Source organism: Tiliqua scincoides, chromosome 1, assembly GCF_035046505.1.
Source record: "Tiliqua scincoides isolate rTilSci1 chromosome 1, rTilSci1.hap2, whole genome shotgun sequence".
Taxonomy (NCBI): Eukaryota; Metazoa; Chordata; class Lepidosauria; order Squamata; family Scincidae; genus Tiliqua; species Tiliqua scincoides.
In genome coordinates, this window is record NC_089821.1 from 74,683,449 (window position 1) to 74,710,764 (window position 27,316).

Consider the following 27,316-nt stretch of genomic DNA (forward strand, 5'->3'; position numbering starts at 1 on the left):
GCTGGTGGGGGGGGGGGGGAGTGGAGTTTGGTGCTCTTCACCAATCTGATGCTTCAGTTGGCCTCATGGATGGGCTCACCTTGCTGCCCAGTCAGACCTCTCCCATGTTTAGTTGTAATTTCCAGTATTGGCTGATTATTTTTCCAGCACCTGAAAACATATGCAGCTGAAATAGAACTTTCATTGAACAGCATCATTGGAATGATGGCTGACAGTATCCACAACCAACCTGTTTGTTGTTGCAGAGCCCCTGGCTCCGAAAGATGTGCAACCGATGTGGCTTTTCCCACAACTGCACTGGGTACATTGCTACATGAGCTCTTGAAAGGTACACAGGCTGTATGAGAACAAAGAAGTCAACCCCCCAGAGAAGAGCAAGTGGTCGCTCCTACAGTAGCCATGGGCCTTGTATGTGGGCTTCACTGCAATGTGGGACAGCCTTGCCCCTGAATGTTGGAAGGGCCACAGACTTGAGAGATCTGGGAACTGGAATGACTGATTAGTAATAGATATTTCCTGTAACAAGGCATTCATTCAGGGCTGTTGAGAAAGATGCTACTACCTTGATGTTCTTCCATGTCTCTCTGACTATCTCTATGCTCCCCCATTGATAATTTTCCCAGTTTTTACATCTTAAGGGTTCATCTGTTGGGAGAGGTCTTGAGGTATTGAGATAATACTACTAGAGTGCTGGCAGTTGAGGAAAAGATGATGATAAACTATGTGGTTGTTTCTTCTGCATTATTTAAAATTGTGAGCCCTTTGGGGAAAGAGAACCATTTATTTTGCAATATAAAGTGCTTTGCAAACTTTTTTGAAAAGCAGTATATAAATAATAGTTGAAACTTGGGTTTACAGTTCTGACATGAGAGTTCTATAATTAATTAATTGAAATTAATTTCAAGATGGGGAGATATTTATAAGCCAGCAGGAGTTACCTGTATATAGCTCCTCTGAGGATATACTCTAAAAATTGTGTCTTATGACCTGTTGGAGCACTTTCTACTGTGATCTGTAGATAATTACCGAGACTTAATTAAGCAACAGTATGTATGCCTATTCTAGTAATAAGTGATATTAAACTACTGAGAGTGCTTTAACTTTCAATGATTCATATGGAGGATAATTTTAATAATTTATTATCTGCTTTCTCTGCAGTTACATGATAGTATATTTCCAGTTTCACTCCTATGGTCACTATTATTCAAGCAGAACTCTTTGAAATCAATAGGAGTTGTGCTTGAGTAATGACTGCTGGACAGCAGCTTGTATGGTTGTTTTTTCACTCTTTGAACTTGTCAGCTATCAAAAGAAATGTGTTAAGTTTGACAATTGTTATTACAAGCTTTTATTTTGCTAAGATTGATTATGTCCTGAAGCCTCTCACTTTGGCCAAAGTGGAAGGGAAAAAAAGTCCTATTTGTTTTATTTGAAAACGTTAGCCTGAGTCATAGTGACAGTCATTCTTCATGTTTGAATTTGTGCTTTTTTCTGACAGCTGTGTAACTTTCTGTTTAATTAGATCTGCTGTATACAGATTTATCAACTACCACCTAGAGAGAATGTGCCAAATGAGCTCAGCAGTTATGTCAAGATGACATCTGGTCCTTGGACTTTCCTTTTAATTAAGGGAGAAAAGTGCACAATTTTAATATGAGATCATGGGAACTACTAGCATGAGTGTGTAAATTCTTAAAAGTATGTTTGCCTGAAATTTCTATAATGTGGATATAGTGTGATTTTTTTTGTTAATGCACTGTAACAGGAAAGGAAGTGGAGAGAAAAAGTAGTATCAATGGATTAGAATAATAACTTTGTACTCTATACCAAAAATCTGTATGCTACAAAGAATAACTTTGTAGAAGTGCAAGGAATTAAGAAAAAAAAATCAAAGCCATTACAAATATGTCTGCAGCAGTGATGGCCAAATGTCCTAAAATGAAATCTGCATACGGTTAAAAAAAACCCTCAAGATGCACACATTTTCATCATCTTTCCTTTGCCAACACCGTCCTACTACAGACACTTCTCCTTTCTCCAGCCTGCAACCCCCTAGTGCTACCATTTTGCATCCTCTTTAACTAAAACCATAGGATCCTCCCTCAGCCAACTGAACTCAGCAACCTCCTATTGCAGGTCACAGGAATGTGTGATACTACCATCAACTCCACCTATTCATCTCCTCTGGCATAGCTTGAAGCTGAGAAAAGAGAAGATGGGTTGCCTGAGCAAAACTTCTAAGCCATGAACACACTTGCACATTATGTGTAAAAAATTTTTCATTTCATCATAAAACACTCACATGGCTACTGATGATTAAAAACTTGTACAACTGAGTTTGGTTAGACTACAATGCAGCAGACCTACTCTGAACTGCAAAAGAACAACAGATCTCAGGCTGCAATTTTATACACAATTGCCTGGAAGTAAGCCCCATAGACGTAAATAGCACTTACTTCTGAGTAGACATGTCTAAGATTGTGCTGTCAGGGTGAACAAAAGCCTATATGCATGAAGTACTTTCCTCCTGTCTCCAGATTTTGAAATACTTAGTACAAAACATTAATTTGACTTAAATCTAGTCTGCAAATGATTATAACAGACTTTGAAACTGTAATCTTATGAAGTGATGCTAAAGACGGTGGTGGGTGAAAACAGGCTGGCAATACTTGCAGACCCACCATTAAGCACAATCATTTGGGTAACCATAGTATTTTATGACCCCCAATATACTGTGCTGGGAAAGGCCAGATTTAAGTACCATGAATTACTTTTGAGCTTCCAGAAGGCCACAGATTGGAACAGAACACTGAGTTAGATATACCTTCCTCTGACCCAGCAAGGCATTTCTTGTGTTCTTATGGTTTTGGAGATTTCTGGCAAATAAATCCAACCTAACTACAGTAGCTCCATTGTAGCTGCCAGATGCTGAAACCCACTTTACCAATAGTTGCGTAGCACTGCAATCCTATGCATGTTTAATCTGAAGTAAGGTCAATGGGACTTATGCCCAGGTAAGTGCATATAGGATTGCAGCCTAAACTACAATCCTATACACACTTTCCTGGGAGTAATCCTCAATGAATACAATGGGACTTAATTCTGAGTAGACATGCCTAGGTTCGAACTGTAAGTCAATGTATGACTCACTATAAAGCAGAATAGGACTGAACTATACAATGCTGTTCAACCTCTGAAAAGAAGAAATTGTTCCAGGGAGCAAGGCTCCAGTCTAAGTCCCAGGACTTTAGACCAATGTTTCTCAAACTGTGGGTCAGAACTCACTAGGTGGGTTGCAAACCAATTTCAGGTGGGTCCCTATGCATTTCAATGTGTATTTTTTAATACATTAGTCTTGATGCCTCTATTGCACGTAATTGCATTTGAACAAATGTTGCTGATCTGTAATTTTAACAGGTTACTGTGTATATGCTTTGAACAATGACAGTCAATGGGGCTTACTCCCAGGTAAATGTGGATAGGATTGCAGCCTTTGGGATGTTTGGGGATTTAAAAAAAACAAAAAAACAGATCAGAACTGCTTGGGAGGGTTAGAAGGGTTCTTCTTAGTCTTAATTAACTTTTTAAATGTATACTTTAAACTTTTAAAATTGTTAACCCACTGGACATGATGACTTTAACCTGGAAGTGATGTCACAGCCAGAAGTGGCATCATCAAGCAGGAAAATTTTTAACATTCCCCCTATAGAACAAAATCAAATCAAACATCAGAACTCTCATTTTAAAATGACAATCTGTTGGGACTTACAGGAAGTGATGACATTAACCTGGAAGTGATGTCATGGCCGGAAGTGGCATCATCAAGCAGGAAAATTTTTAATACCATGTAGAGGTTAAAAATTTTCCTGTTTGACTATGCCACTTCTGGCTGTGGCATCACTTCCACTTAATGTCATCACTTCCAGGAAGTCCTAACAAACTGTCATTCTAAAGAAAGTGTCCTGGTGCTAAAAAGTTTCAGAACCCACTGCTTAGACAGTATATAATTCAACTCAGGAAAATCAGTATTACAAGATTTGTTTGGGATGTATCCTGTATATTCTAAATACTGTGTTGTTTATCCTGCACATCTTAAAAATTGTGTCATTGTCACTTGTACTGCTTTATAACATTTTAACTGCAAAATTATTAGCATTATCCCAGCACAAAATGGTATTTTGCATGTCCCAATACATTGTTATAAACTACAATAGTTTTACACGTGATGTTCAATTCATTTTAAAGTATAGTTTAACACTATGATTCTGACTACATCAAATAAAGATTAGTTATGAGTTGGAGTGGTATACAATGCAAAGCAAAGATTATTCCACAACTGTATCTACAGGACAAGGGATTTGTTATTCAGCCATAGGATAGCAACAGTCTATATTTAACAGTATATCAAAGTACACATATGAGCATCTGGAGGATATACTGGAAAAAAGTTTTAATTTCTGTGGTTACAATTTTCCCCCCTTGTGTTCTGTTTCTCAGTATGGAATAAGCCAGGGTGCCCCTCTTACCTTTTTCTGTTGTATACTGAGTGGCAATCTTTGTGCAGTTTAGCAGTAGAGTTTTACATTAGCTGGGATGTGGAAACCAAGCAGACTGCAGGAAAGACACATATAAATAACAGCACAACACCCTTTTGCCAAGGCAATGGAAAGGAGGTTAGAAACCAAAATCCTGGCAGTTTCAGATCATATTTAAGTGGGACAATTATCTGCCCTGAATGAAACCAAATACATCATTGGCTCCTTCTCTTCAAGTCCCATCTCAGACCACCCCGCCCTTTCCAGTCTCGGGGGAGGGAGTCTTTAATAATGGTCTGTGTAAACTGATGCTCCAGCAGTAAGTTTGGAGAAGTGCTGCTTGGTCGAAATCAAACCGAGACGGTGCTTTTCAATGAAAGGCAGCTCCTGAAGCCAGACCAGCTTCGCTCCCACGTCAAGGAAAAACATGTCTCTCCTCGCCCAAGTCCTGAGAATGGATTGCAGACAGGTGGTGCTGCTGGAGCCCCAAAGGGGATGCGTTCGTGGGGTGATTTGGGTCAGGATGTTACAGCAGCTGCCCAAGCTTTCCAGCACGTCCCTGGAGGTGCAGGAAAATGCAGCTGCGAGAGCAGAGGACAAAGAAGCTTCCCAGGGAGCCAGGCAGGGCTTCCTCCAATCGAACCGGCAGCATCCAAGCCACCAAAGAGTGAAAAGCCTGAAGGAAATGCCGGGACCCAAGACCTTCTCCAATCTGGTGGAGTTCTTCTGGAGGGATGGCTTTGGCCGCATCCACGAAATCCAGGTACAGTCCAGTTCCAATCATCATGGTGCGGATTTCTTTGCTCTCCGGTTTGCCAGCGAGGCATCTCCTCCGGTCCTAAAGCAGAAAGGCAAAGGGATCATCCATAACGCTGTCATCTTAACGTCGTTTTATAGCGAGCAGAATCATCCTCTCCCCCTCCCCGCGCCCTCAGCCCAATCCGAGGCATGTCTACTCAGAAGTAAGTCCCATTCTTGTCAAGGGGGCTTACTCTCAGGTAAGTGTGGATGGGAAAGCAGCCTTAGAGCTCAAGCCTATGCATGCCTACTCAGAAGCAAGTCCCATTCCAGCCAATGGGGCTTACTCCCAGGTAAGTGTGGATGGGACCGCAGCCTTAGGGCTCAAGCCTATGCATGTCTACTCAGAAGCAAGTCCGATTCTAGCCAATGGGGCTTACTCCCAGGTAAGTGCGGATGGGGCAGCAGCCTTAGAGCTCAAGCCTATGCATGTCTACTCAGAAGCAAGTCCCATACTAGCCAATGGGGCTTACTCTCAGGTAAGTGTGGATGGGACCGCAGCCTTAGAGCTCAAGCCTATGCATGCCTACTCAGAAGCAAGTCCGATTCTAGCCAATGGGGCTTACTCCCAGGTAAGTGTGGATGGGGCAGCAGCCTTAGAGCTGAAGCCTATGCATGTCTACTCGGAAGCAAGTCCCATTCGAGCCAATGGGGCTTACTCCCAGGTAAGTGTGGATGGCATAGTGATCCTTAGAGCTCAATCCTATCCACACTTACCTGGGAGTAAGTCCCGTTGACTACAGTGGGGTTTACTTCTGAGTAGCCGTGGTTAGTTTTGGGCTCTGTACGTGATGTGCTCGGGAATGTCTCAGTTCGACCAGTATAGTTCACTCTCTCCACTACCCCACGCCAAGGGTCCACGGAAGCAACTGTGTGAATGCGCGTGACACGTGTCTGTGCGCGAGACTCTCACCGTGAGAGATCATTCTGTGTCCCGTCCCCGCACAGGTCCCTGGAAGTGCCCCGCTCGGAGCGGCTGGAGAGGAAGCACGACGAAACCTGACATAGCCGACTCCTCAGCGGGGGATTTGAAAAACACGTCCCTGTCCCTTTAAGGAGAGCGCGCGGGGGGGAGAGCGCCGGGGAAGTAACGGCCGCCGCTCGCGCAGCTCCCTCCGCCGTTCCAATGATGCCCAACTGCAGACAAGCTACGGCAGCGTGCGCCCACAAGGGGCGGGCGGGGCAGAGAGGCGAGGAGCAGCGCTCCCGCCACCGCTGCACGAGGCTGTTCCTCAACGTTCCATCGCTCCCTTTGCCTGCTGAGAAGGCGAGTCTGACGTCATAAAGGTGGTGAACAGGGATGAGCAGTGGGTTTTTTTCCCTAGTAAGAACTGGCCTACAGTGAGCCAGCCCAATCCTCTACATGTCTACTCAGAAGTAAGTCCCATTAGAGTCAATGGGGCTTCCTCCCAGGAAAGTGCAGATAGGATGGCAGCCTGAGAGCCCAATCCTCGGCATATCTACTCGGAAGTAAATCCCATTAGAGTCAATGGGACTTACTCCCAGGAAAGTGTGGATAGGATTGCAGCCTTACAGCCCAATCCTCTGCATGTCTACTCAGAAGTAAGTCCCATTAGAGTCAATGGAGTTTACTCCCAGGAAAGTGTGGCTAGGATTGGGCTGTTGGTCCTTCTCCCACTTGCCCAGCTGACTCTTGGCTGCTAATTATGCCACATATGGTTCCCTCCTGCATCACACAACAGGATGGTTGCCATGGAAGTTCACACTTCATATAACACATTTGTGCACGTGTGTGTGCACATGCACACACGGACTTAGTGATTTGACAACCATGCTGTGGCTGGCACTGGAATTTCACAACTGCCTGCTAAAAGAATCCTTACAGGGCCAATTGTTTTTGCATTATATATGGAACTACTTTGTGTAATTATCCTTCAAGTTTAAACTTGAAGGAAAGTTTCCTTCACTTCCTTAAAGTTTCCTTAAACTTAAAGGAAAGGTAGCTAGCCTGTTTGAAACCCATTTTTGCCTGGCCCACAAGTGTCCATGTTTGGTTCCTGTTGCGTATATGCAGCAGTGGGCAGAAACGGCTTATTCCGAACTGGTGAAAAGAGTATTCCCTTCTTTATACTTCTTTAAATTTCTTATGAGCCTCCACCTCTAAGCGACAAATGCTATTCAGTTCTCTCTCTCTCCAAAATTCACTTTTTATAAGAGCTGTTGAGAAGGGAGTTTTGCAGTTTGTAAGGCAGTCGTGGAGATGTGCTGTCATGTGTAGTTGCCATCCATAGATTTAATACAGGTAGAATAATGCTCCATGGATATTAAGTATCACGGTGGGACGTGAAGAAAAAGCTTGAGGCAAAGAGGCAAAGAAGGAAGGCCCATAGCCAGGGAGACACACCAGGGACAGACTACATTTGCTCCCAGTGTGGAAGGGATTGTCACTCCCAAATTGGCCTTTTCAAAGGATAGAAGATTCAAACCATTGCAGGCTTTACTGGTCATAACTGTGCCCTTGCGTTGTGTAACAACCTATTTTCAAACCCAACCAGTCCCATAAAGTATATTGCTCTAGCCCAGGGGTGTCAAACTCATTTCATACTGAGGGCCGGACAGCACACATGATGCCTGCTTAGGGCCGGAAGTGATGTCATTAGGCAGGATGTCATTAAACAGGTGATAACCAAAAATAAGCACCTTTCCTCACTTAGGAACTCATTAACTGCAAATGGCAGAAGAGAAAATACACAAATCTTGATCATATTTCAAGATATGGGAGAGCGCAATTTTCACGGGGGCTGCCCTTGCAGCAGTAACACCTGAGCACTGCTCAGCAGCTGAGAGCCTGAGGGCCAGATAAAAAGCTTCCGCAGGCTGCATCCGGCCCCAGGCCTTATGTTTGACACCCCTGCTCTAGCCAACAGCAGAATGCATGAATTTCAGATTGTAAATCTACATATGGTCCTCCTAGCAATATTACCTCAATTTTTACTCTTTTTAGTAGTCTTTTCAGTTGGCTTGCCAACATCTAAGCTCTAACCAGGACTATCCGATTCATCCTTCCTATCATGTTTTATACAACCCTTCCTCTAAGGAGGTCCCTCTTTTTGTCCTCTCAATAATCCTGTGAGTTAGGTTAGTGTGAGAGATAGTGACTGGTTCTAGGTCACCCAGGAAGCTTCATAGCTGAGTGTGGATTTGAACATTTACAAAGTCCCTAAGGATCCAGCTGTCATCAGCCAAAGGCTTTTGGCAGCACACACTTGATCACTTTCCTGAGTTCTTTGGAACAGAGTTTTGTGGTCGCCTCTCTAGATTGGAAAAGGAAAGGGGGGATAGAGAGGAAGAGGAAATGTGGAGGGGAGGGTGTGCTGAGTTAGATCAGTGGAGAGTGGGAAGAGGAGAGGCTGGTACATTATTGGATTGTGGGAGTAGCATTTGGCATGCCACCTCATGTCAGGAGGTCTTGGGCTGGCCCTGTCACCAACAGATTATTTCGCAGCCTCTGCTTGAAAATTTTCAATGAGAGAGAGCCCATTGTCCCCCTTGCTCAGCATTTCACAAAATGTTTCCCTAGGAGCCCTGGGGTTCCCTGAGCCGTTTCAGGGCCTCCATGAGCACACTGTAAGTGGCCTCCATCTGTTCCCTGCCGGGTTTACTTGTCCATCTCTCCTGCCTTCCCTGTTCATGGCTGTCTTTCTTCATGCCCTTCCTGTTCCAGCTCTTTGCTGGTATTCAGAATTGGACTCAGTGCTGCACCACTCTGTGCATGTACCTGCACTCTGGGGTTGCCTGAGACTCCCGTCTGTACAGGTGGAGCTCCCCAAGACTACTTCTAAGAGTGTAAAGGGCTCCGGAGACCAAAACATTTGAGAACCGCTGTCATAGATAATTGGTTCCATTGTTGAACTATCCTTAATGTTAATAAATTCATTCTAATGTTCAACCAAAACCTGCCCTCTTGTCACTTAAGTCCACTAGATCTTGCCCTGCCCTCTGAGGCAGCCAAGAACATGTCTTTGCCCTTTTCCATGTGATAGCCCTTCAGGTACAGTACTTGAGGAGTCTATCATGTTGACTCTTAGTTATAATATCATGTCCTCTCTTAGTCTTCTCATCTCCATACTAAGCAAACCTAATTCTTTCAACTTTTCCTCATAGGGCTTGTTTTTCTAGACCTATGACCATCTACACTGCCAGTCTCGGAACCCACTCCCATTTGTCAACATCCTTTAAAGTGCAGTGCCCAGAACTGGACACGAAATGTTCAGGGAAGAGATTGAACCCTACCATGTGAGGAAAGACTATCTAACAATGATAATGTCAAGTGCCCATATCATCCTTTTGTTCCAGAAACTACCAAGATAGTTTGAGGTATGAGATGGAAACTCCCTCAAGAAACTATTTGAAATCATTAGTTTTTGAGGGCAGGTTATCCTAACGGTGGGAAACCCTGGCCTCTGAGCGGCCCACTTGGAGGCAGGCTGTGCAGCATGGCCTCTCCCAGTTTGAAGAGACACTTGGCCAACAGACTGAGGCAGAGAGGCAAAGAAGGAAGGCCCGTAGCCAGGGAGACACACCAGGGACAGACTACATTTGCTCCCAGTGTGGAAGGGATTGTCACTCCCAAATTGGCCTTTTCAGCCACACTAGATGCTGTTCCAGAACCACTTTTCAGAGCGCGATACCATAGTCTTCTGAGACTGAAGGATGCCAATGATCCTAACTGGTCCCTCAGTCTTTACCCATCACAAATCCAGTCTGTATCAGGTAAGGATTTGTCTTTGACTAAAATATTGAAACTGCATCCCTTTACGTCCCTCTCGTCCCCTGTCTAGTATATAACAAAAAGTCAAGTATATTACTGGATACAATATATGAGCATATATTGTTCCTAAAATATATTGAGACAGACATATGGCTGACATGGGGTCCAGGAATTTTTGAGTTTCACCAGACTAAGGCGCATAGATATTGAATGTCACCAACTTTCATAAAGTACAGGATCAAAACTATTGACAAAGCTACACTTCTCCCAGGCATACTATTGTTCATTGACTGACCAGGATCACAAACAAACTCTCAGCTCCATCTACAGTCAGCAGCAAATCAGGGACGGGCTTTCCAATACAACATATACTCTTGTCAACTGTCAGTCTAATTCAGAATATCAGCCTCATCTACTGTTAGAATCTCCATGTCATCCATGTATGAAAAAGTGAACACAATGTTTATATGTGGTTGTACAATATGATAGCTAAATATTAAGGAGCAGCTAACCAGATTTAAGCAATCAGTTCAAAAGTTATAGTACAATTCTGTACATCTTAGTAGAAAAAAAACTTACTTTTAGCAATTTATTGGAAAGCCACAGGAAGTGGGATTGAGCAAATATGACTCATTCTGCAGTACTGTGTAGTTTTTTTGTTCTATTAAACTTATGCAACTCTTTGAACGAATACATAAAACCCTGTTAATAGCACAATAATTAGAAGAGAGAATTAATCTGAAACATCTCAGTAACCATGGCAGCTACTTAAATGATGCAGTCGGACACTGTTGCATGAATGTTCCATGCATCATACCATATGTGAAAAGGGGGAGGGAGTTGAATGGTTATACAATGAAGGGTCTGTTTTTTCAGTAACCTGACTCCAACATTAAGCCAGACCAGACCATCTATGCCTAGCACCACTTTGGTTCAAGGGAAACATTTCTGATTCAGAACAACTGTAGCTGTGTCATGTGTTCTCTGTAGTGTTGAGCATGAAAGCAAAGAGAGTTATTTGCCACCTTGCAAAACATCCGTAGGCTTGCATGTGAAATGTCACTTGATTCTTAAGGGAAAAATAGAAACAGAATGATGTTTTAATGACTGGAACAAAGATCAAGAACTTCTGGTGCAAAATTTCAAACAGGTTTCCCAGCAATGTCACTATGTGGAACTGGTGTACAAAACATTACTGTATTCTGAATCAGCTCTGGAAGCTCTACAAACACCAAGACAATTCATGCGTCAAATGGCTTGCTTCCTTTTTTTTCCACTTTTAAAAATGTCATGGAAATTACTTTTCTCAAAATCTCGAAACTGTCCCTTGGCTAAGTATTACAAGGAACAAGTGTTAGGGAATGCCTTTGTGTCCTATTGGGCATTAAACTTACTAATAATATGGAATCAGCACTGCCATCAAATAGATGAAGATGAAATTGTGCTATTCCTTGGTGGCTGTTTCCCCTACTGCAAAATCACATTGTGTGATGGTGTTGCCTGATCTTATCATTAGTACTCTATGGGAGGATTGCCTACAATGTTTTGTAGTTTTCAGTGTAGTTTTCAGTGTCTTTCCTGATGGTGGTACAGTACTAGAGCTCATGACCAGCCTTAGTACAGCAGTGATTGTTCGAATGTCTGTGCCCAAAGTACTCCCTGCAGTGACATAAAACAGATGAATGACACTGTAATGGTATTAGTAGGGCAGTGAGTTTGCAGGGCTTCACAGCAGAGCATCCTAAGGGTCTTTCAGACAAGTACTGTGATGATATCATTTGTCAAACTTATAGCATAATCCTTTGCACACTTACCTGAGAACTCAATGGGACTTTTCTGAGTAAACATGTAGAGTTGTGCTACTAGAATATTGTATTTGTTATGAAGAATCAGGCTGCTATTTGTGCCAGCACAACCAAAGTATAATTTCAAAATTAATCCCAGGAATCCTCAAACTAGTTTATTTTGCTCTAAAAAGACCTATGGCCCAATTCTGTCAGGGTCTTGCACTGTTGATGAAACTCATACTTCATCAGTGCAAGACCTGGGTCGCTGGTGTGGCAGTCGCTGTGATGGTGCATGGGCCAGGGCTGGCAACCATAGGTGCACTTCAACAACCTCCAGAACCCCAGCTGGAGCAGGTAAGTTGGAGGAGGGAGCTTTCCAGGGGAGGATTGGGTAGGGGATCTGGACTAGCCAGGGACATGTTGAGGGCGAGCTGGGGGTGGATATTGATGGCAAAGTGGCACTGATAACTAATGCCCTCTAGGACCCACTTGGATTTATACTAGCCAAAGAGCTGGCATTGATCTGAATAGGCCCATAGGGGACAAGGCAATGGTGGAGTTTTTACTTACCTCTCCATCACTGCCTAGTTCCCTTCCTGCCCATCACACGTGGCGGAAGTTGCACCAGCACCGCTACATGCCCTAGTCTTGCACAGGATAGGATTGGGCTGTTAGGCTGCAATCCTATATACATACAGTGAATTCAGTGGGGCTTACCTCTGAGTTGACATACATAGGATCGAGCTGCTACATTGCTCATTTTTGAAATAAAACGGTTCTGTCTTACTTTACTAAATAAAGCACAATCTAGCACATTTACGTAAAATAATCTCCTGGGAAAGGCACTTTTTCCTTTGTATTTTTCCACAGCTCTTCTTTCATAACTATCTGCTTTCTCCAGTTGGCATTCAGAGATTAGTCAATAGGAATGCATTGTTATAGACTTTCTCCATCCCAAACTATGCATCATTCATCAATGTATTTAAAACAATAACTCCACCCAAAATGAATATAAAAAAGAGAAGATTAGAAATGGAAGATTTCCTCTTATATCCTAAAGAAATCACTTCAAATCATAATATGGATACAGTTCCACTTTGTCAGTATTTCTTAATTTTCTGATTTAGTCCTGATTCAGAGCCCAATCCTGTGGTTGGTGGCACAGCTCAGTGCTGCAGACCACAGTTGCAAACATGCCGTAAGGCACGTTTCCAGGGCTCACTGCCGGGCTCCTGCCGGTGCTAGCCCAGCGCTGGGCGGTGGCCCAGGTTCCGCGGCTTGCAGGTCTCCCGGACCGCCGGGCTGCGGAACAGGAGGCGGGGGCGTGGGGGAGGCGTTCCGGGGAGGGGGGAGGCAGGGAGGAGGATCTGTGGAGCTGAGCTCTACATAAGCACCTTTACTCTACCGCCAATGGTAAAGCGAGTAACCCCATTGCAGGGTTGCTTACCTTACTCCGGGGAAGGGGATGAACGTCCCCTTCTCCCGAGGAGCTTCCCACAGTAGTGCGGGAGGTGCAGGATTTGGCCGGCGCCCTTTTCGGTGCCACCGAGCCTGGGCGCTCCGGGCAGCTCAGGATTGGGCTGTCAGATATTAAAAAATCAGTTTAATCACCATTTTGCGTGTGTGTGTATTAATGTCAAAGTTTTACATTTACAATGTGAAAAATGATATATGAATTATAAAACTGTTCTTTAAAATATGTTATTTGCATGCCCTAAATAGGAGTTTGGGAGTTGAACTTAGACCTGGCAGATCCAGTTTCAAATCCCTGCTCAGCCATGAATCTTCCTGGGTGACCTTGGGCCAGTCACTGTCTCTCAGCCTCACCTACCTCATAGGGTTGTTGTGAGGACAAAAGGAGGGGAGGAGCTATGTATACCACACTGAGCTCCTTAGAGCAACGGTTTTCAAACTCTCAGGGAGAGTTTGAACCACAGTAGGTCTTGGTGGGCATGGGGGGAGGGTGGCAATGCAACCCCCAGAATCGCATCACTAAGGAGGGCTGCAGGGACTGGGATGCACTCATCAATCCCTGCAGCAGGCTGCTGCAGCAGGTGAGTGCATCTCAGTCCCTGCAGCCTTGTTAGCAACGTGATCCTGGGGATTGGGTTGCTGCCTTCTCTCTGCCCCTCCCTGTCCCTGCCCCTTAAGGAGGCAGAGGCCAAGGCCTTCAGGCTGGGGCATCATGATGCCCCAGTTTGAAAATCACTGCCTTAGTTGAAGGGTAGTATAAAAATGTGAAAACGTAACCATAATATATTCTTCAGAACTTTGTCAATCATGGTTTGACCACTTAGTGAGGGCAGTATCAGAAGTTTGACAAGTGGGCAAAGCAGAAAATATGAATGAGCTTATACTTCATGTTTTTTGAATTCTTTGCAATTTCGAAAGTAGACATATTGCCAATGTCCATAATTGTCTGACTCATAAGAACTTGTCCAGTTTATAATACTTGGCTGCACTGCAGTCAAGCATTGCCTGAGTATGCCTGAGCACAGTCGCGAACCTCTGCAGCCCCGCGATAGTGCCCCCCAGCAGGCTGTCACCGCCCCTCCGTGGGCTATCGCCGCCCCTCTGTGCAGAAATCCGTCCTCCCTACTCAGCCTTGCACGACCTCCAGCTGCGTTGGGAAGACCTCTGTGGGGTTCCGCAACACTTTAAACTGTGCTTCCGAGAAACCAGAAGCACAGTTTTGGCCCCTGTTGGGAGCCTTAGAGAGGCTTCCGCGGGGTGCTAGCGGCTGGTGCCTGGGGCTTTTGCCCCAGAGAAGTCTATGGGAGGTATGCAACTGCCTGAGCATTGTGTGAGTATGGATATCAGGTGTCCTGGAATTGACAGCCCAAGCCTAACATGGCCCATGTTGTATCCAGTGCTGGTAAGGACCAGGCTGGAGGTCTAGAAGACGTTTGTCCCCTTATTCCATGTAAAGTCCTAGCCTGCCCAATGGGGCTACTTGGAACTGTGCTGGCTAAATAGAAGTCCAAGAAGCTCCTGTTGGTGGGGGAAAGGCTTGGAAAGTGTGCGTAGGATAAACCTATTTTGCAGGTCCGGCCCCCTCCCGGGCCTGACCTCCATTCCATCCTTCCCTCCCCTCTGCCGTACGGAGCAGCTCTTACCTGCTCTGGTGGCCGCAACTTTGGATTCAGTGCCAGCCAGCCTTCCTGCCCGTGCAGCTTGCTCATGAGTCACCACAGATGTGCTTTACAGTATGTTTGCAACACTCTAGGCTTGCACAGCAGCTACTGCACCGGCATAAGGTAAGTTTAGGATTATGCCTTTGTATCTGTGGCACTCAACTGTTTTAATACATCTGATGATTAGAATTAGAAACTAGACTGACCTTTGAAAAGCAAGGTATGGGTTGCACCTGGTATTCTGGGGGAGTACATTATATAAATGTAGGATACTCTCCAGAATTTGACTTTTTTAAAAAAAAAAATAAATGTATGCTGTGTAGCTTAGTATTGCTAACTGCTATCGATATGTTCATTGCAGAGAACAGAACAGAATATACTATTGGAAAAAGTATGTTTTTCAAAGAATGAATAGTATATTCATTTGTAATTTACTTTTTGTTTATAGCAAAAGCACGCTCAGGAATATGGAAAAATTTTCAAGTCTCATTTTGGTCCCAAATTAGTTGTATCCATTGCAGATCGAGACATGGTGGCCCAGGTTCTCCGGGAAGAAGGAACCATGCCACAACGAGCTGACATGGATTCTTGGCAGGAATATAGGAATCTACGAGGGAGAGCTACAGGACTGATATCTGCGTGAGTGAAATAATATCTCTCTTTAATTGCCAGGCAATGTTCATATGCGTGTGCCCAATATAAAAAATGATGCATTTAAAACTGTTTTTGGTTAACATATTTTTTTAAAGAATGTGTTTGCAATATAACTGTGTATCTGTGGGATGACTGTTGACAAATGCCCTTGGGGAACATTCAGAGCAATCACTGATGTAATGTGCTTATTCAAAAGAAAGCTAATCCTTTTATGAGTCACAGACATTCTTCTGCTTTCACAGGATAAAATTGCAGCAGCTAAGGGCTTTATGTAATAAAAGCTGGATTGTACATTAGGAAAGGTCAGCAGAATCTGAATAATACAGTACCATATTTAACATTTATATGGCACTTTCTGAGTGTGCATAGTGCTTCACATGTTTTATCTTGATGTTGCCCTTACATCATCCTGGTAAAGTGAGTGTATTACAGATGGGGATCTGAGGCTGAGAGTGACTTGCATAAGGCCACCTAATGACTTCATGGCACAAACAAAATTTTAATTACAGTCCTGATTTGCAGCTCACTCTTAGTCACTGCACTACACTAGCTCAGTTTTATAATTTCAGATAATTCAGATGTTCCTAAAATTCTATTCTATCTATACTTTTAAATCAACAGGTTCTTTGTGATTAGAGCTGCAAGTTAGGTTGAAATCCCCTTATAGTTTTACACACTTAAGGTGCAATCCTAACCAACTTTCCAGCACTGACTTAGCCTCAATGCAGCCCCAAGTTAAGGTAACAAACATGCCCTTACTTTGAGGAGTCCTCCTTGATTTGTCTCTCCACTGCAGGATGCAGTGCACGCTACATTGGCACAGCTATGTCAATGCTGGAAAGTTGGTTAGGATTGCACCCTTAAAATCTGTTAAAATCAATGAGATTAACAATCCAATCCAACACAATTCAATAGACTGTTGTGCAGAGCCTATTACAACAGTGGAAGTCACTTCTGATGTAAAATGGCTGCTGATAAAGCATGGGACAAATGAGGGGAAAAGCAAGCATTTCACCACTGAACTTAAATTATTTTTTAATATTTGAAAATCAGCTTTCTGGTACTGAAGTTCCACATTACCCAAGCACAAAAGATGGCAGTCACAGCAATGTCCAAACAACTCCATAATTTCACCAAACCTCTTCTACATGCCACACACATATACATAGCCAGAAAAAGACCATAGTGCCTTTCCTTGCACAAGGAAGCCTACAAAAAGAACCTAAAAGCTTATTGGGAGATGGATTAAAGTTCTACTATGAGAATGAGTGAGAATGAGACTATGAGTGAGACCAAACCCGGAAGATCCATTCTGAAATGTTATTGGCTCTTGAAAGAGAGAACCTTTATGATTGTAAAAATCCCCTTGAGGGATTTAGAAATGCCTGCCTATGTAAACTGCCTTGAATAAAGTCAGAGGAGTTATCCGATAACCAGAAAGGTGGTATATAAATACCTAGTTGTTATTATTATTATTATAATGGTGTCTTCACACAGATCATTCCCATTACACTGTACACACATGCATAAGGAACATAGAAGCTGCAATAGCAAGCAACTCTATAAGCTTCCTATTAGCTTGGCGCAGTGGTTGCCAAGTGGTTTAGCACGAGTACTCACCTTTTAAAATGACACTATCGGGACCCGCCTAACTTTATGAGACTAAGGGCGCAATCCAAACCTCCGATGGAGTAGGCAAGCCAGGATGCTTGTGCTGCATCCAACGCAGGTTCGTTGGCTGTAGCGGCTCAGCCAGGGGCAAGGGAAAGTTCTTCCCCTTACCCCTGGGTAAGGGCTGCTTGTGCTCATGGGTCTCCTTGGACCTGCACCACCTCTAGAGGTAGCACAAGTCCGAGGAGACCGGAGCAACTGCAAGGCGCTCCGTTCCCCCCGGGGAGGGGGGTTGGGATCTGGCATAACTGCCAGCTTCCCTCCCCACCCCCAGAGCTGCCCATCACCCACCCTCTCCCTGCCCAGAAACACCCACCATCTGCCACCTCTCCACCCCCCCATGCCTACCATTGCTGCTTGTGTCGGCGCAGGTGCGCCAACACAAGCAGCAACGAGGAGGCAGCCACGGAGGCTTCTGGCAGCCTCTACGCGTTGGCGCATCTACAAGCGCTGACACGGCTTCTCATACAGAGGCGCAAACATACTTTACAGCACATTTGCGACCCTCCTATGCTGGCCCAAGCAACTTGAGCTGGCATAAGGCACCTTTAGGGCACAATCCTAACCCCTTATGTCAGTGCTTTCCAGCACTGATATAAGGGCAATGCAGCTCTGAAGTAAGGGAACAAACTTTCCCTTACTTTGAGAAGGCCTCCATGAGTGACAACCAACTGCAGGATGCAGCACATGTCCCATTGGCACCGCTATGCCAGTGCTGAAAAGCAGACATAAGGTGTTAGGATTGCATCCTTAAAAAAAAAAGTTTAACTGCCCCATATACAGTATAGTGGATATACTGCAGACACACACGCATAAGATAAGTCAAGGACAGGTCTTGAGCCAAAATCATTTTCTATGACCCTAAGATAAGTTTAGGGGGGTGTCTGAGTCTGACTAAGGGTGCAATCCTAACATGGAGTGAGGCCGGCCCAAGTACCTTGGGCTGGCCTGGGAGGGTCGTAAACCCTGGGAGGGTCGTAAATAAGGCACGTTTGAGCCTCCTTGGGAGGAAGCCAGGCCGGCGCTCTAAGAAGTGCCAGCTTGTGGAGACTGATGGAAGTCTGTACTGACTTCCTCCCATTGCCTTACATCGGCTCGGATGAGCCGATGCAAGGATGAAAGGTAGGCATAGGGAAGGTGGGGAGGGGGAGGGAGGCATTCCTTGGCGGGGAGAGGGCAGGCAGCCCTGGGGGCAAGTGGGTGGGCAGGAAGAGGCAAGCAGGACTGGGATCTGGCAGTTATGCTGGATCTTAATGTTAAGGTTTAAGGGGGGCTTATATAAAATTATAAGAGGATTGGTGTAGGTTCCCAGTCTTGTCCCAATATGAGCAGGTTGCAAGAACAACACTTCAACTACAGCAGAGTACTTTCAGCAGTTGTATTGGTCAAGGGATATCACATATAGAGTAGTCATTAAACAGTCCAAGAGTCAGACGGAGAATAGTCAGTTCCAGTATAACAAGTCCAAATCAGTTCCAATAATACACAGTCAAAGGTTCAGTCCATAAGTCAGTAATATCACAGACAGACTCTTCAGTCACTGGCAGCAGTCTCACAGTTATTCCATCAACTCCCCTACTGCTGCACTTGAGGCTCCTCCTGACTATCTTCATATAGTCAGCTCAGCCAATCAGTATTTGGCTTGGTCACACCCAGGGTGTGCCTGTCCCAGGTGCTTGTTGATTCTGCTGAATCATTGCTCTGCACCTGCTCCCTGAACCAACATGTAAGCTTTGGTTCTGCATCACTCAGAACTCAAGCTGACACTTAACCCCTGTTCCTGGGGAGAATGGAGCAGCTTCAAGCTGCTCTGCTCTCCTTGGACTTGTGCCACCTCCAGAGGAAACCCATTGGGGCCAGCATCCCTTACCCAGGGGTAAGAGGAAAAGTTTCCCCTTATTTCTGGCTAAGCCACTTATGGCCCCTATCACGTGCTGGATATAGCAGAAACCTCCTGGCTTGCCTGTTCCAGCGCAGGATAGGATTGAGCTGCAATTTTGTCTGATTTTTGCCAGAGGCCTGATCCTGAACAATAACCTACCAGTAATTGTTACCTACGAACTGTACAGTTTCTAATTTATTAAAAACATAGTAAGTATTAAAAACACATATACATACATAGCATAGTAAGAACAGTATTAAGAACAGTCTCTACTGAAAACTGTGATCTATCTCATAGATCACAAGATACGCGTATATTTTTATTCATTAACTTCTGAAGTTGTATTCTTCACAACCTTTTTGTAAACACTATCAGAGTAAGTGCACAATCCCATCCACATTTTATGAGGAGTAAACACCATTGACTTTAATGGGACTTACTTCTGAGTAGACAAGTATAGAACTGGGCTGTAAGTGCACTAAGTAATACTAGCAGAACCGTTAATCAGATCCTCCTTTAAGGTGCCTGGTGTGTTAAAAGAGAGACTCTACATATAACATACAACACATAACTGGAAGCATGCAATTCAATTCACAGCAGAGAGCAACAAGAAGTGACTGAGCCATAGTTGCAAGCTGATTTACTTAGAAGTAGATGCTGTGCAGGAGGATGGGCAGCGGCGCCTCCTCCGGGCCCGCTGTGGGGTTCCTGGGATCTGCATCTCCTGCCTACCTGTGCCCGGCAGGTCCCCCTATCACCCGGGAGGCGGAGGAGCCCCAGAGGAGACAAGGTGGTGCAGGGGCAGCCTGCCAGCCTGGTGCTCCCCTGCACCCTCTCGGAGCCCACTGCACACGCTCACACTGCAGTCCTGCTGCCCGTGGGGGCAACCTGGGTGCTGCTGCCGCCACCAAACCAATGGAGGGCAGACAGCACACGGGGAACATCCTGCGCTGCCCACTCCCAAGTGCGCAGCTATGGCAGGCAGGGTGGGAGGCGTGCTGACCCTGCGCTGGGGAGCACCTGGCAGGGAGTGGGCAGTGCAGGATGCTCTCCATATGTTCCCTGCCCTCTGTCGGTCTGGCAGTGGCAGCCAAGATGCCCCTACTCTGCTCCCTCCCCCTGTACACAGCGGGTTCCAGGAGGGCGTGGGGGAGCACCGGGCTGGCAGGCTTCCTCCGCATCTCCCTGCCTCCTTTGGGGCTCCTCTGACTCCCGGCACAATGGGGGGACTGGCCAGGTGCAGATGGGCGGGCAGGAGGCACAGCTGCCAGTAACCTCACACAAGGCCTGGAGGAGGCGCCACTGCCCATCCTCCTGCAGAGTTCCCACCTGACCTGGGTCGGGTGCAGATGGCCCCCTCACCCTCCATCTGCCTGGGTGACTACGCAAATAAGGCGAGGAGGGTGATTCACCCGTGATTTTTTCCGCACAGATTTCTTGCCTTATAGACAAGTATCTATGGAATGATCTATAGTGGATACAGGATATAGTGGAAATGGAAAAGGTGTAGAAGAGAGCAACCAAAATGATTATTAGGCTGGGGCACCTCCCTTATGAGGAAAGGCTACAGAATTTGGGGCTCTTCAGCTTAGAAAAGAGGCGCCTGAGCAGGGACATGATTAAGACATACAAAATTATGCAGGTAATGGATAGAGTGGATACAGAGATGCTGTTTTCCCTCTCGCGTAACACTAGAACCAGGGGACATCCACTGAAATTGAGTGTTGGGAGAGTTACAACAGACAAAAGAAAATATTTATTTACCCAACATGTAATTAGTGATTAGTGATGGCATCTCGCCCAGATGCCTTTAAGAGAGGATTGGACAAATTTCTGGAGGAAAAGTTCATCATAGGTTACAAGTCATAACAGGTATGTGCAAGCTCGTGAATTTTAGAAGTAGGCTTCCTCAGAATGCCAGATGCAGGGGAGGGCACCAGATGCACACTGTATCTTGTTGTCTTATGTATTCCCTGAAGCATTTGGTGGGCCACTGTGAGATACAGAAAAGCTGGACTAGATGGGCCTTTGGCCTGATCCAGCAGGCCTCTTCTGATGTTCTTATGTACCAGGGGCTGCTCAAGCTTCGTTTTTACTATGGAGGGGGGCGCCTTCTGGAGCATTTGTTGAGCTCCACATTCATCAGCTCGGGATCATTCTGGTGGCCTTGTGTTTCCCTTTGCTTGGCCTTTGATAGAAGCCAAGGCATGTTTGCCTACCCATGAGTAAATGTGCACATGTGGCTCAGTTTCACTTTTCATAGAGCTTAGTACAGTTTCCTTGTCAGCTTGGAGAGAAAGGATTTCCTTCTCAAGTGTCTTTTGGGGTACTTCCTCAGTCTGGGACGTTCAACAGATTGAGACCATTCTGGTGGCATTGCATTCCTCTTGGCCTGCCCTTCAAAATGGACTGAGGCAGAGTTGCCTACTCGTGAGTAAATACACACATGTAGCTAGGTTTCACTTTCCATGGCGCTTGATAAATTTTCCTTGTTAGCCATCAGCTTGTCAGTTTCAATTTAACGACCCACCAACAATTGAGTCACAACCCACTGGTGGATCACTGGCTCAGTGGGATTAGGCAAGAGTGAGAAACAAGGGATAGATGGTTGAGTTCCACTGTGGGACGATACACATGTGCTCTCTACAAGACAGACACACCTTTTCAGGGTCCTGAGGGACACAATAGGTTTAGATGGGAAAAGGTAAATAAAGTGGGACTACGGCAATTCTGACAGCAGCCCAGAATGGGCTGCATTATTTTTTTCCACTGGCAAGATTGGTTTCCACTAGTGTGTATTCCACCAATGCGGGGAAACTTAGGTGCAGTTCTATTCCTATCCGGTGGTATTGATCAAGGATAGGATCACTCTGATAGAATATCAATCATAATGTGCAATAATATTATTACACAAACTACGTATTCTATAGTAAACTGGGAAGTGTAGCATTTGCTTCTTATTGGCCGCTAAAAATTGTCACACAAATTGTCACACAGAGGCAAGCTGTGAGGCAATCAGCAATCAGATGCAGGGGAATCTGCAGCTGTGAGGCAATCAGCCAGATGCAGGGGAAGGCACCAGGACGCAGGTTGTGCCCGTTGTCTTATGTGCTCCCTGGGGCATTTGGTGGGCCACTGTGAGGTACAGGAAGCTGGAGCAGATGGGCCTTTGGCATGGTCCAGCGGGGCTCTCTTATCTTCTTATGTTCTTAAATATTCTACTTCCAAGTATGAGCATATTTTCTCCTTGTCTCCTAATGTCTGCTTTTCTTCAAGATTTATTGCCAGGAATGATAATTTTGTACCATTATTTCTTTCAGAGAAGGGGAACAGTGGTTAAAAATGAGACGTGTACTAAGGCAAAAAATGGTAAAACCCAAAGACGTTGCCATTTTCTCAGGAGGAATTAATGAAGTTATTGCGGATTTAATTAAGAGAATCCACATTCTGAGAAATCAAGAAGAAGATGGGGAAACAGTGACAAATATTAACAGCCTTTTTTTCAAGTATTCAATGGAAGGTAAGACTAATCAGCCATGCCCAGAAAGGAACTGAGGCTCAAATCATGTGCTGCTGTTAATTACTAACTGTAATTGCTGTTCTAATACTCAAGTCAACAGGGAAAGATTGGATTCTGCAGGTGTTTCACACAAAGGGTATCAACATGCAAAGGGTATATAACTAACACAATATGAAGGGAGAAGGGGGGAGGTGGGTTGTGTCACACTATATCATAATCATTATAATTTGCTAAGTTCACATAATTTTGGGAGTGGTCTTCTTCAGGTGCTCAAGGGGACAGACTACAAGACTTTTTGTGTCACAAGACTTTTTGGCATTTTTACCAAATGCCCAAACTATAAAATAACACAGTTTTGCAAGAGAATGTCATTGGCACATAGGTTTCATTGGAAAAAATGAAGTAGCCTTAAAGCTTTCAATTTCTGTAAATCGAGGAAGAATCATCATACAAGTAGCCACCTATGGTATAATGGCAGAGCAAAATAAATGGAGACTTAGTACACCTCCTTCTGGCAAAGCTAAAGGCCTCTTCACATGTTACTTTTTCAACACAGAGATTAATTTCTATGTTGAGAAACTCATGTACCTTGCAGTGTATGAATGGGAGCATGAATTTTTTTTCACCCTAGGGACCATCACTGGGAAGCTTCTGTGTGTCAGAAAGGGTAACAAATAAAGCAGTCCTAAATACAAACTGGAGTGGGAAAGGTGAGGGGAGAGCTTCTGCCTTCTCTAGCAACTTCCTGTATTGTCTTAGAGAAACTAATGTCTTTTTGGCTCAGACTGGAAACCCACCACAGCTGATGTGTATCCTACACACTCTCAGTACTGTTAAATTTTGTTTGCTATCTATATTTTTAAGTTGACCACAACGATATAGAGCTATCACAGCAAGGTATTGTCTGTTTGTTTGAATATATCTTTGAGCCCAATCTTGTGATCCGCGGCACACCTCAGTACCGTAGACCACAGTCACAAACGTGCCCTAAGGCACGTTTGCGGGTCTCACCGCCGGTCTCCTGCCGGTGCACCGGGTAGTGGCCCAGGTTTCGCAGCTCGAATGCGGAATGGGAGGCGGGGGCATGGACGGGGGTGTGGGGGAGGCGTTCCAGGGAGGGGGGAGGCCGCCGGGGGTGGGAGAGAGATGTGCCAGGGGGCGGGGAGGGAGGGAGAGAGGCGGATCTGTGGAGCTGTACTCCACAGGATCCAGGGCGCTCATGCAGGGCTGCGTGCCCTACACAAGTGCCTTTACTTTAGCGCCGACCTTTTGGTTGGCGCTAAAGAGAGTAGCCCCATTGCGGGGCTGCTTACCTTACTTGGGGAAAGGGGACGAATGTCCCCTTCTCCTGAGGTGCCTCCTGCAGCCGGATTCGGCAGCAGCCCTCCTCGGAGCTGCCGAGCCTGGGTGCTGCGGGCAGCTCAGGATTGGGCTGCCCGGCAATTAGGTTTCCACATTGGAACACTAAGATCCCCCTTAACCCTTAAATCAGCTACTGAAGTGGCAAATAAGAAAGGTTCTCTTTCTCCCTGCCTGGTCTTGCCTTGCTCTATCTTCTGTGTGGTGTATCTGGATTTCTGCTCATTAAGGAAGGTGGGGGAAAGGAGCAGGCAACAAGACAGATAGTGGGGACAGGATAGACTGGAAGAAGCTGCAGGGTCTGTCATTTTCTTATTTAGTAGCAAATTTAAAATAAAAGGGGAACTTTCAAGTTGCAAACTGGTAGCTCCTTTAGCAATTAATTTCTCACATTTGATTTTTTTTTCTTAATGTATACACATGATATCAGTGCTGAAGCTGCTATAGCTACATTTATTGCATGTTTTACAAATGTCAAAGATTAGAAACAATTTCTTTTTAGGCACCGTAATCCCTGTTCAATCAATTACTGTAGTACAGCAATTTTCTGCCTTTTAAAAAAAATCTCATGGCACACTGAAAAGGCACTAAAATTGTCAAGGCACAGCATCAGTTTTTGGACAATTGAGAAGGCATACCACACTGACAGTGGGGGGGGGATCACATCACTAATAAATTACTTTCCCCCCCGAACGCCCATGGCACACCTGCAGACAATTCAAAGCACACCAATATGCTGCAGCACAGTGGTTGAAAATAGCTGCTGTAATATCTGATATGTGTGTGCATGTGTGTGATATGTCAAACTTTTCTCAGAAATAATTCATTTCGTTACCTTTTCATATTATAGTCCATTGAAGATGGCTGGGTTTAAGTGTGTGCAACAGTGTGCAAGTTTACAGCCACGCAATCTGATCATATGCATGTGAATCAAATAGGGATTACTCCCAAATAAGGATTGCAGCTGTAATGTGGGAATTGCAGTTTTTTTTCTTTGATTTTAGTACTTTACATGTCTTGGGAGAAGAAGGGATATACTCTGAGAGTTGTTTTTTTTTTGTCTGTGCAGGAGTGGCATCTGTTCTGTTTGAGTGCCGCTTGGGGTGCCTGGAAAACCACATTCCCCAGAACACTGTGGAATACATTGAGGCTTTGGAGTTGATGTTCAGCAGTTTTAAAACTACCATGTATGCCGGAGCTATTCCCAAATGGCTTCGTCCAATTATTCCTAAACCTTGGAGAGAATTCTGTAGATCCTGGGATGGACTTTTTAAATTTAGTAAGATTCAGAATCAAAATGTATTTCTCTTTGGCATGTTTTCAAGTGTTTGGATGGCATTTGCTTTTATTTTCATCAAGGAATGACAACCAAGTAAAGTCATTATAAATATGATTGATTGAGGCTGCAATCCTATACAGCAAATCCCTACTTAAAAATGTTTCATTCAACATTGTTTCATTTTAAAGTTGCTCAGCAGTTCTTAGTCTTCTGACTTCTGCATCCTCTGTGGCTGAACATTGTAGGGCTACTGGAAGCTGCTTCTAAGTCACGCAAGGAAGATGACCAACTTTCTTGGCTTTGTTGTGCCCCAGAATGCCTTCTGCAAGGCATTCTTGTGTGTGACAATGCTTTGTGGCGCAATAGGAAAGTGTTCAGCAAGCCCACCACTTAAGTGGGTGTTATTGAGCCCGCCTACAGTAAAATTAGTTTTGCTTCACTTAAACTTGCAGTTTCGTTTCGCCTAAACTTGCAGCTTCCAAGAACCTATTAACATCTTTAAGTGTGGACTTGCTGTACACACTTTCCTGGGAGTAAGCCCCACTGAACACAATGGGACTTATCTCTGAGTCGATGTGCATAGAATTGTGCTCTAAGAATTTCTTTAATGTGACTCTGTAGGAAAAAGGACAATGTGAAATTCTAGTTCTAAAAAAAGGCTGAGATTTGAAAAGTTAATAACAGAGCAACAAGAGTATATAAATATGTTGAAAAATAAGAGAGTTCTTTGCCATAGCTTTAATAGTCACATGTCTTATTTTCTGCTCTGGATGCAGTCTACTGTGTGGTGTAGTTTATACAGAAGCCCTCCCCCTCTATCTACAATTTTACTTATTCACAGTTCACAGATTCCCCACACCATGCAAATGATGCAAGGCACAGGAGTTAGTGACAGGAGGGCTCAGAGACAAATAAGTCATTTGCATGATGGGAGGGGGGAATTTGTGGAATTTGTGAACTGTTTTTTGTAAGGTTCACTGCTTTCTGAGGTTTTGGGTATCCACGGCAGAACACATCCCTTGCAGATTCCCCATGGTGGAACTGGAACACATCCTCTGCAGATTCGGAGGGATGTCCACATTCTTTGCTAAGCATACCATTTTGCTTGAACAGAGTTAGGGTGCTCTTCTAATAAACTTTTTGACCAAGGCTATTAGTCTTTGCAATGAGTTAGTATATTAGAATGAATTATCCTGTAACTCAATACTGCACTTTAGGTCCCATGATTGTTTGTAGTCACCAGATTACAAATAAGAAATCAAATTAACCTCATGAGAAATTAAATCTTGACAAAAACATTCTTTTCTTTTATTCACAAAGGTCAAATTCACGTTGACAATAAATTAAAAGACATAAAGTCCCTTTTAGACCAAGGAAAAGAGGTAGACGGTGGACTTCTTACAATCTTGCTTAAGAGTAAAGAGCTTACGGTGGAAGAAATTTATGCCAATATGACTGAAATGCTATTGGCAGGGGTGGATACAGTAAGTTTACTATTATTATTGTTGGTAGTAGTAACATTGCTAGTACTGTTATTGTCATTTTTTAATCAGTAGAACCTCCCCTACATTTTTATGTTCTTTTAAAAATATATTATTTATAAATTAATGGATCATTTCAGATGCAGTTCAGTCCCCGTGGTTCAACTCAGGGTGACACTGGGAACGTGCCTAAGGTTTGCATGCTTCCATCTCTCCCCCACACTTCTTACCACAGGTTGAAAATACTGTAATAAGTGTTTTTCTGATTAGCTTGCATTATGACTATGTAAGACATAGTCAGAATGACAATGTGTTACCTCCAGATTCAACAGCAGTATGTCTTTGGATACCAGTTGCAGGGGAGCAACCTAACTAAATTCCAACATGGCAAAGCAGCAGCGCAGGCTACACTGCATCCCGCAGGGGAATTTCGGCTACTGGAGATCTCAAGATAAGGGGAAAGCAGCCACAATGGGTCAACTTG

General features: G+C 44.5%; 1 protein-coding gene across 1 annotated transcript in view; it reads left to right on the top strand.

The window, feature by feature from the left end:
- Positions 1 to 4,962: 4,962 nt before the first annotated feature.
- CYP27C1 (cytochrome P450 family 27 subfamily C member 1) overlaps positions 4,963 to 27,316 on the top strand; it is a 33,359-nt gene continuing 11,005 nt past the window's right edge. The window contains exons 1-5 of the mRNA XM_066609507.1: positions 4,963 to 5,298; positions 15,435 to 15,625; positions 22,514 to 22,713; positions 25,142 to 25,351; positions 26,672 to 26,835. Coding sequence (XP_066465604.1) covers positions 4,963 to 5,298; positions 15,435 to 15,625; positions 22,514 to 22,713; positions 25,142 to 25,351; positions 26,672 to 26,835 — 1,101 coding nt within the window. The remainder of the gene's footprint in view (positions 5,299 to 15,434; positions 15,626 to 22,513; positions 22,714 to 25,141; positions 25,352 to 26,671; positions 26,836 to 27,316) is intronic.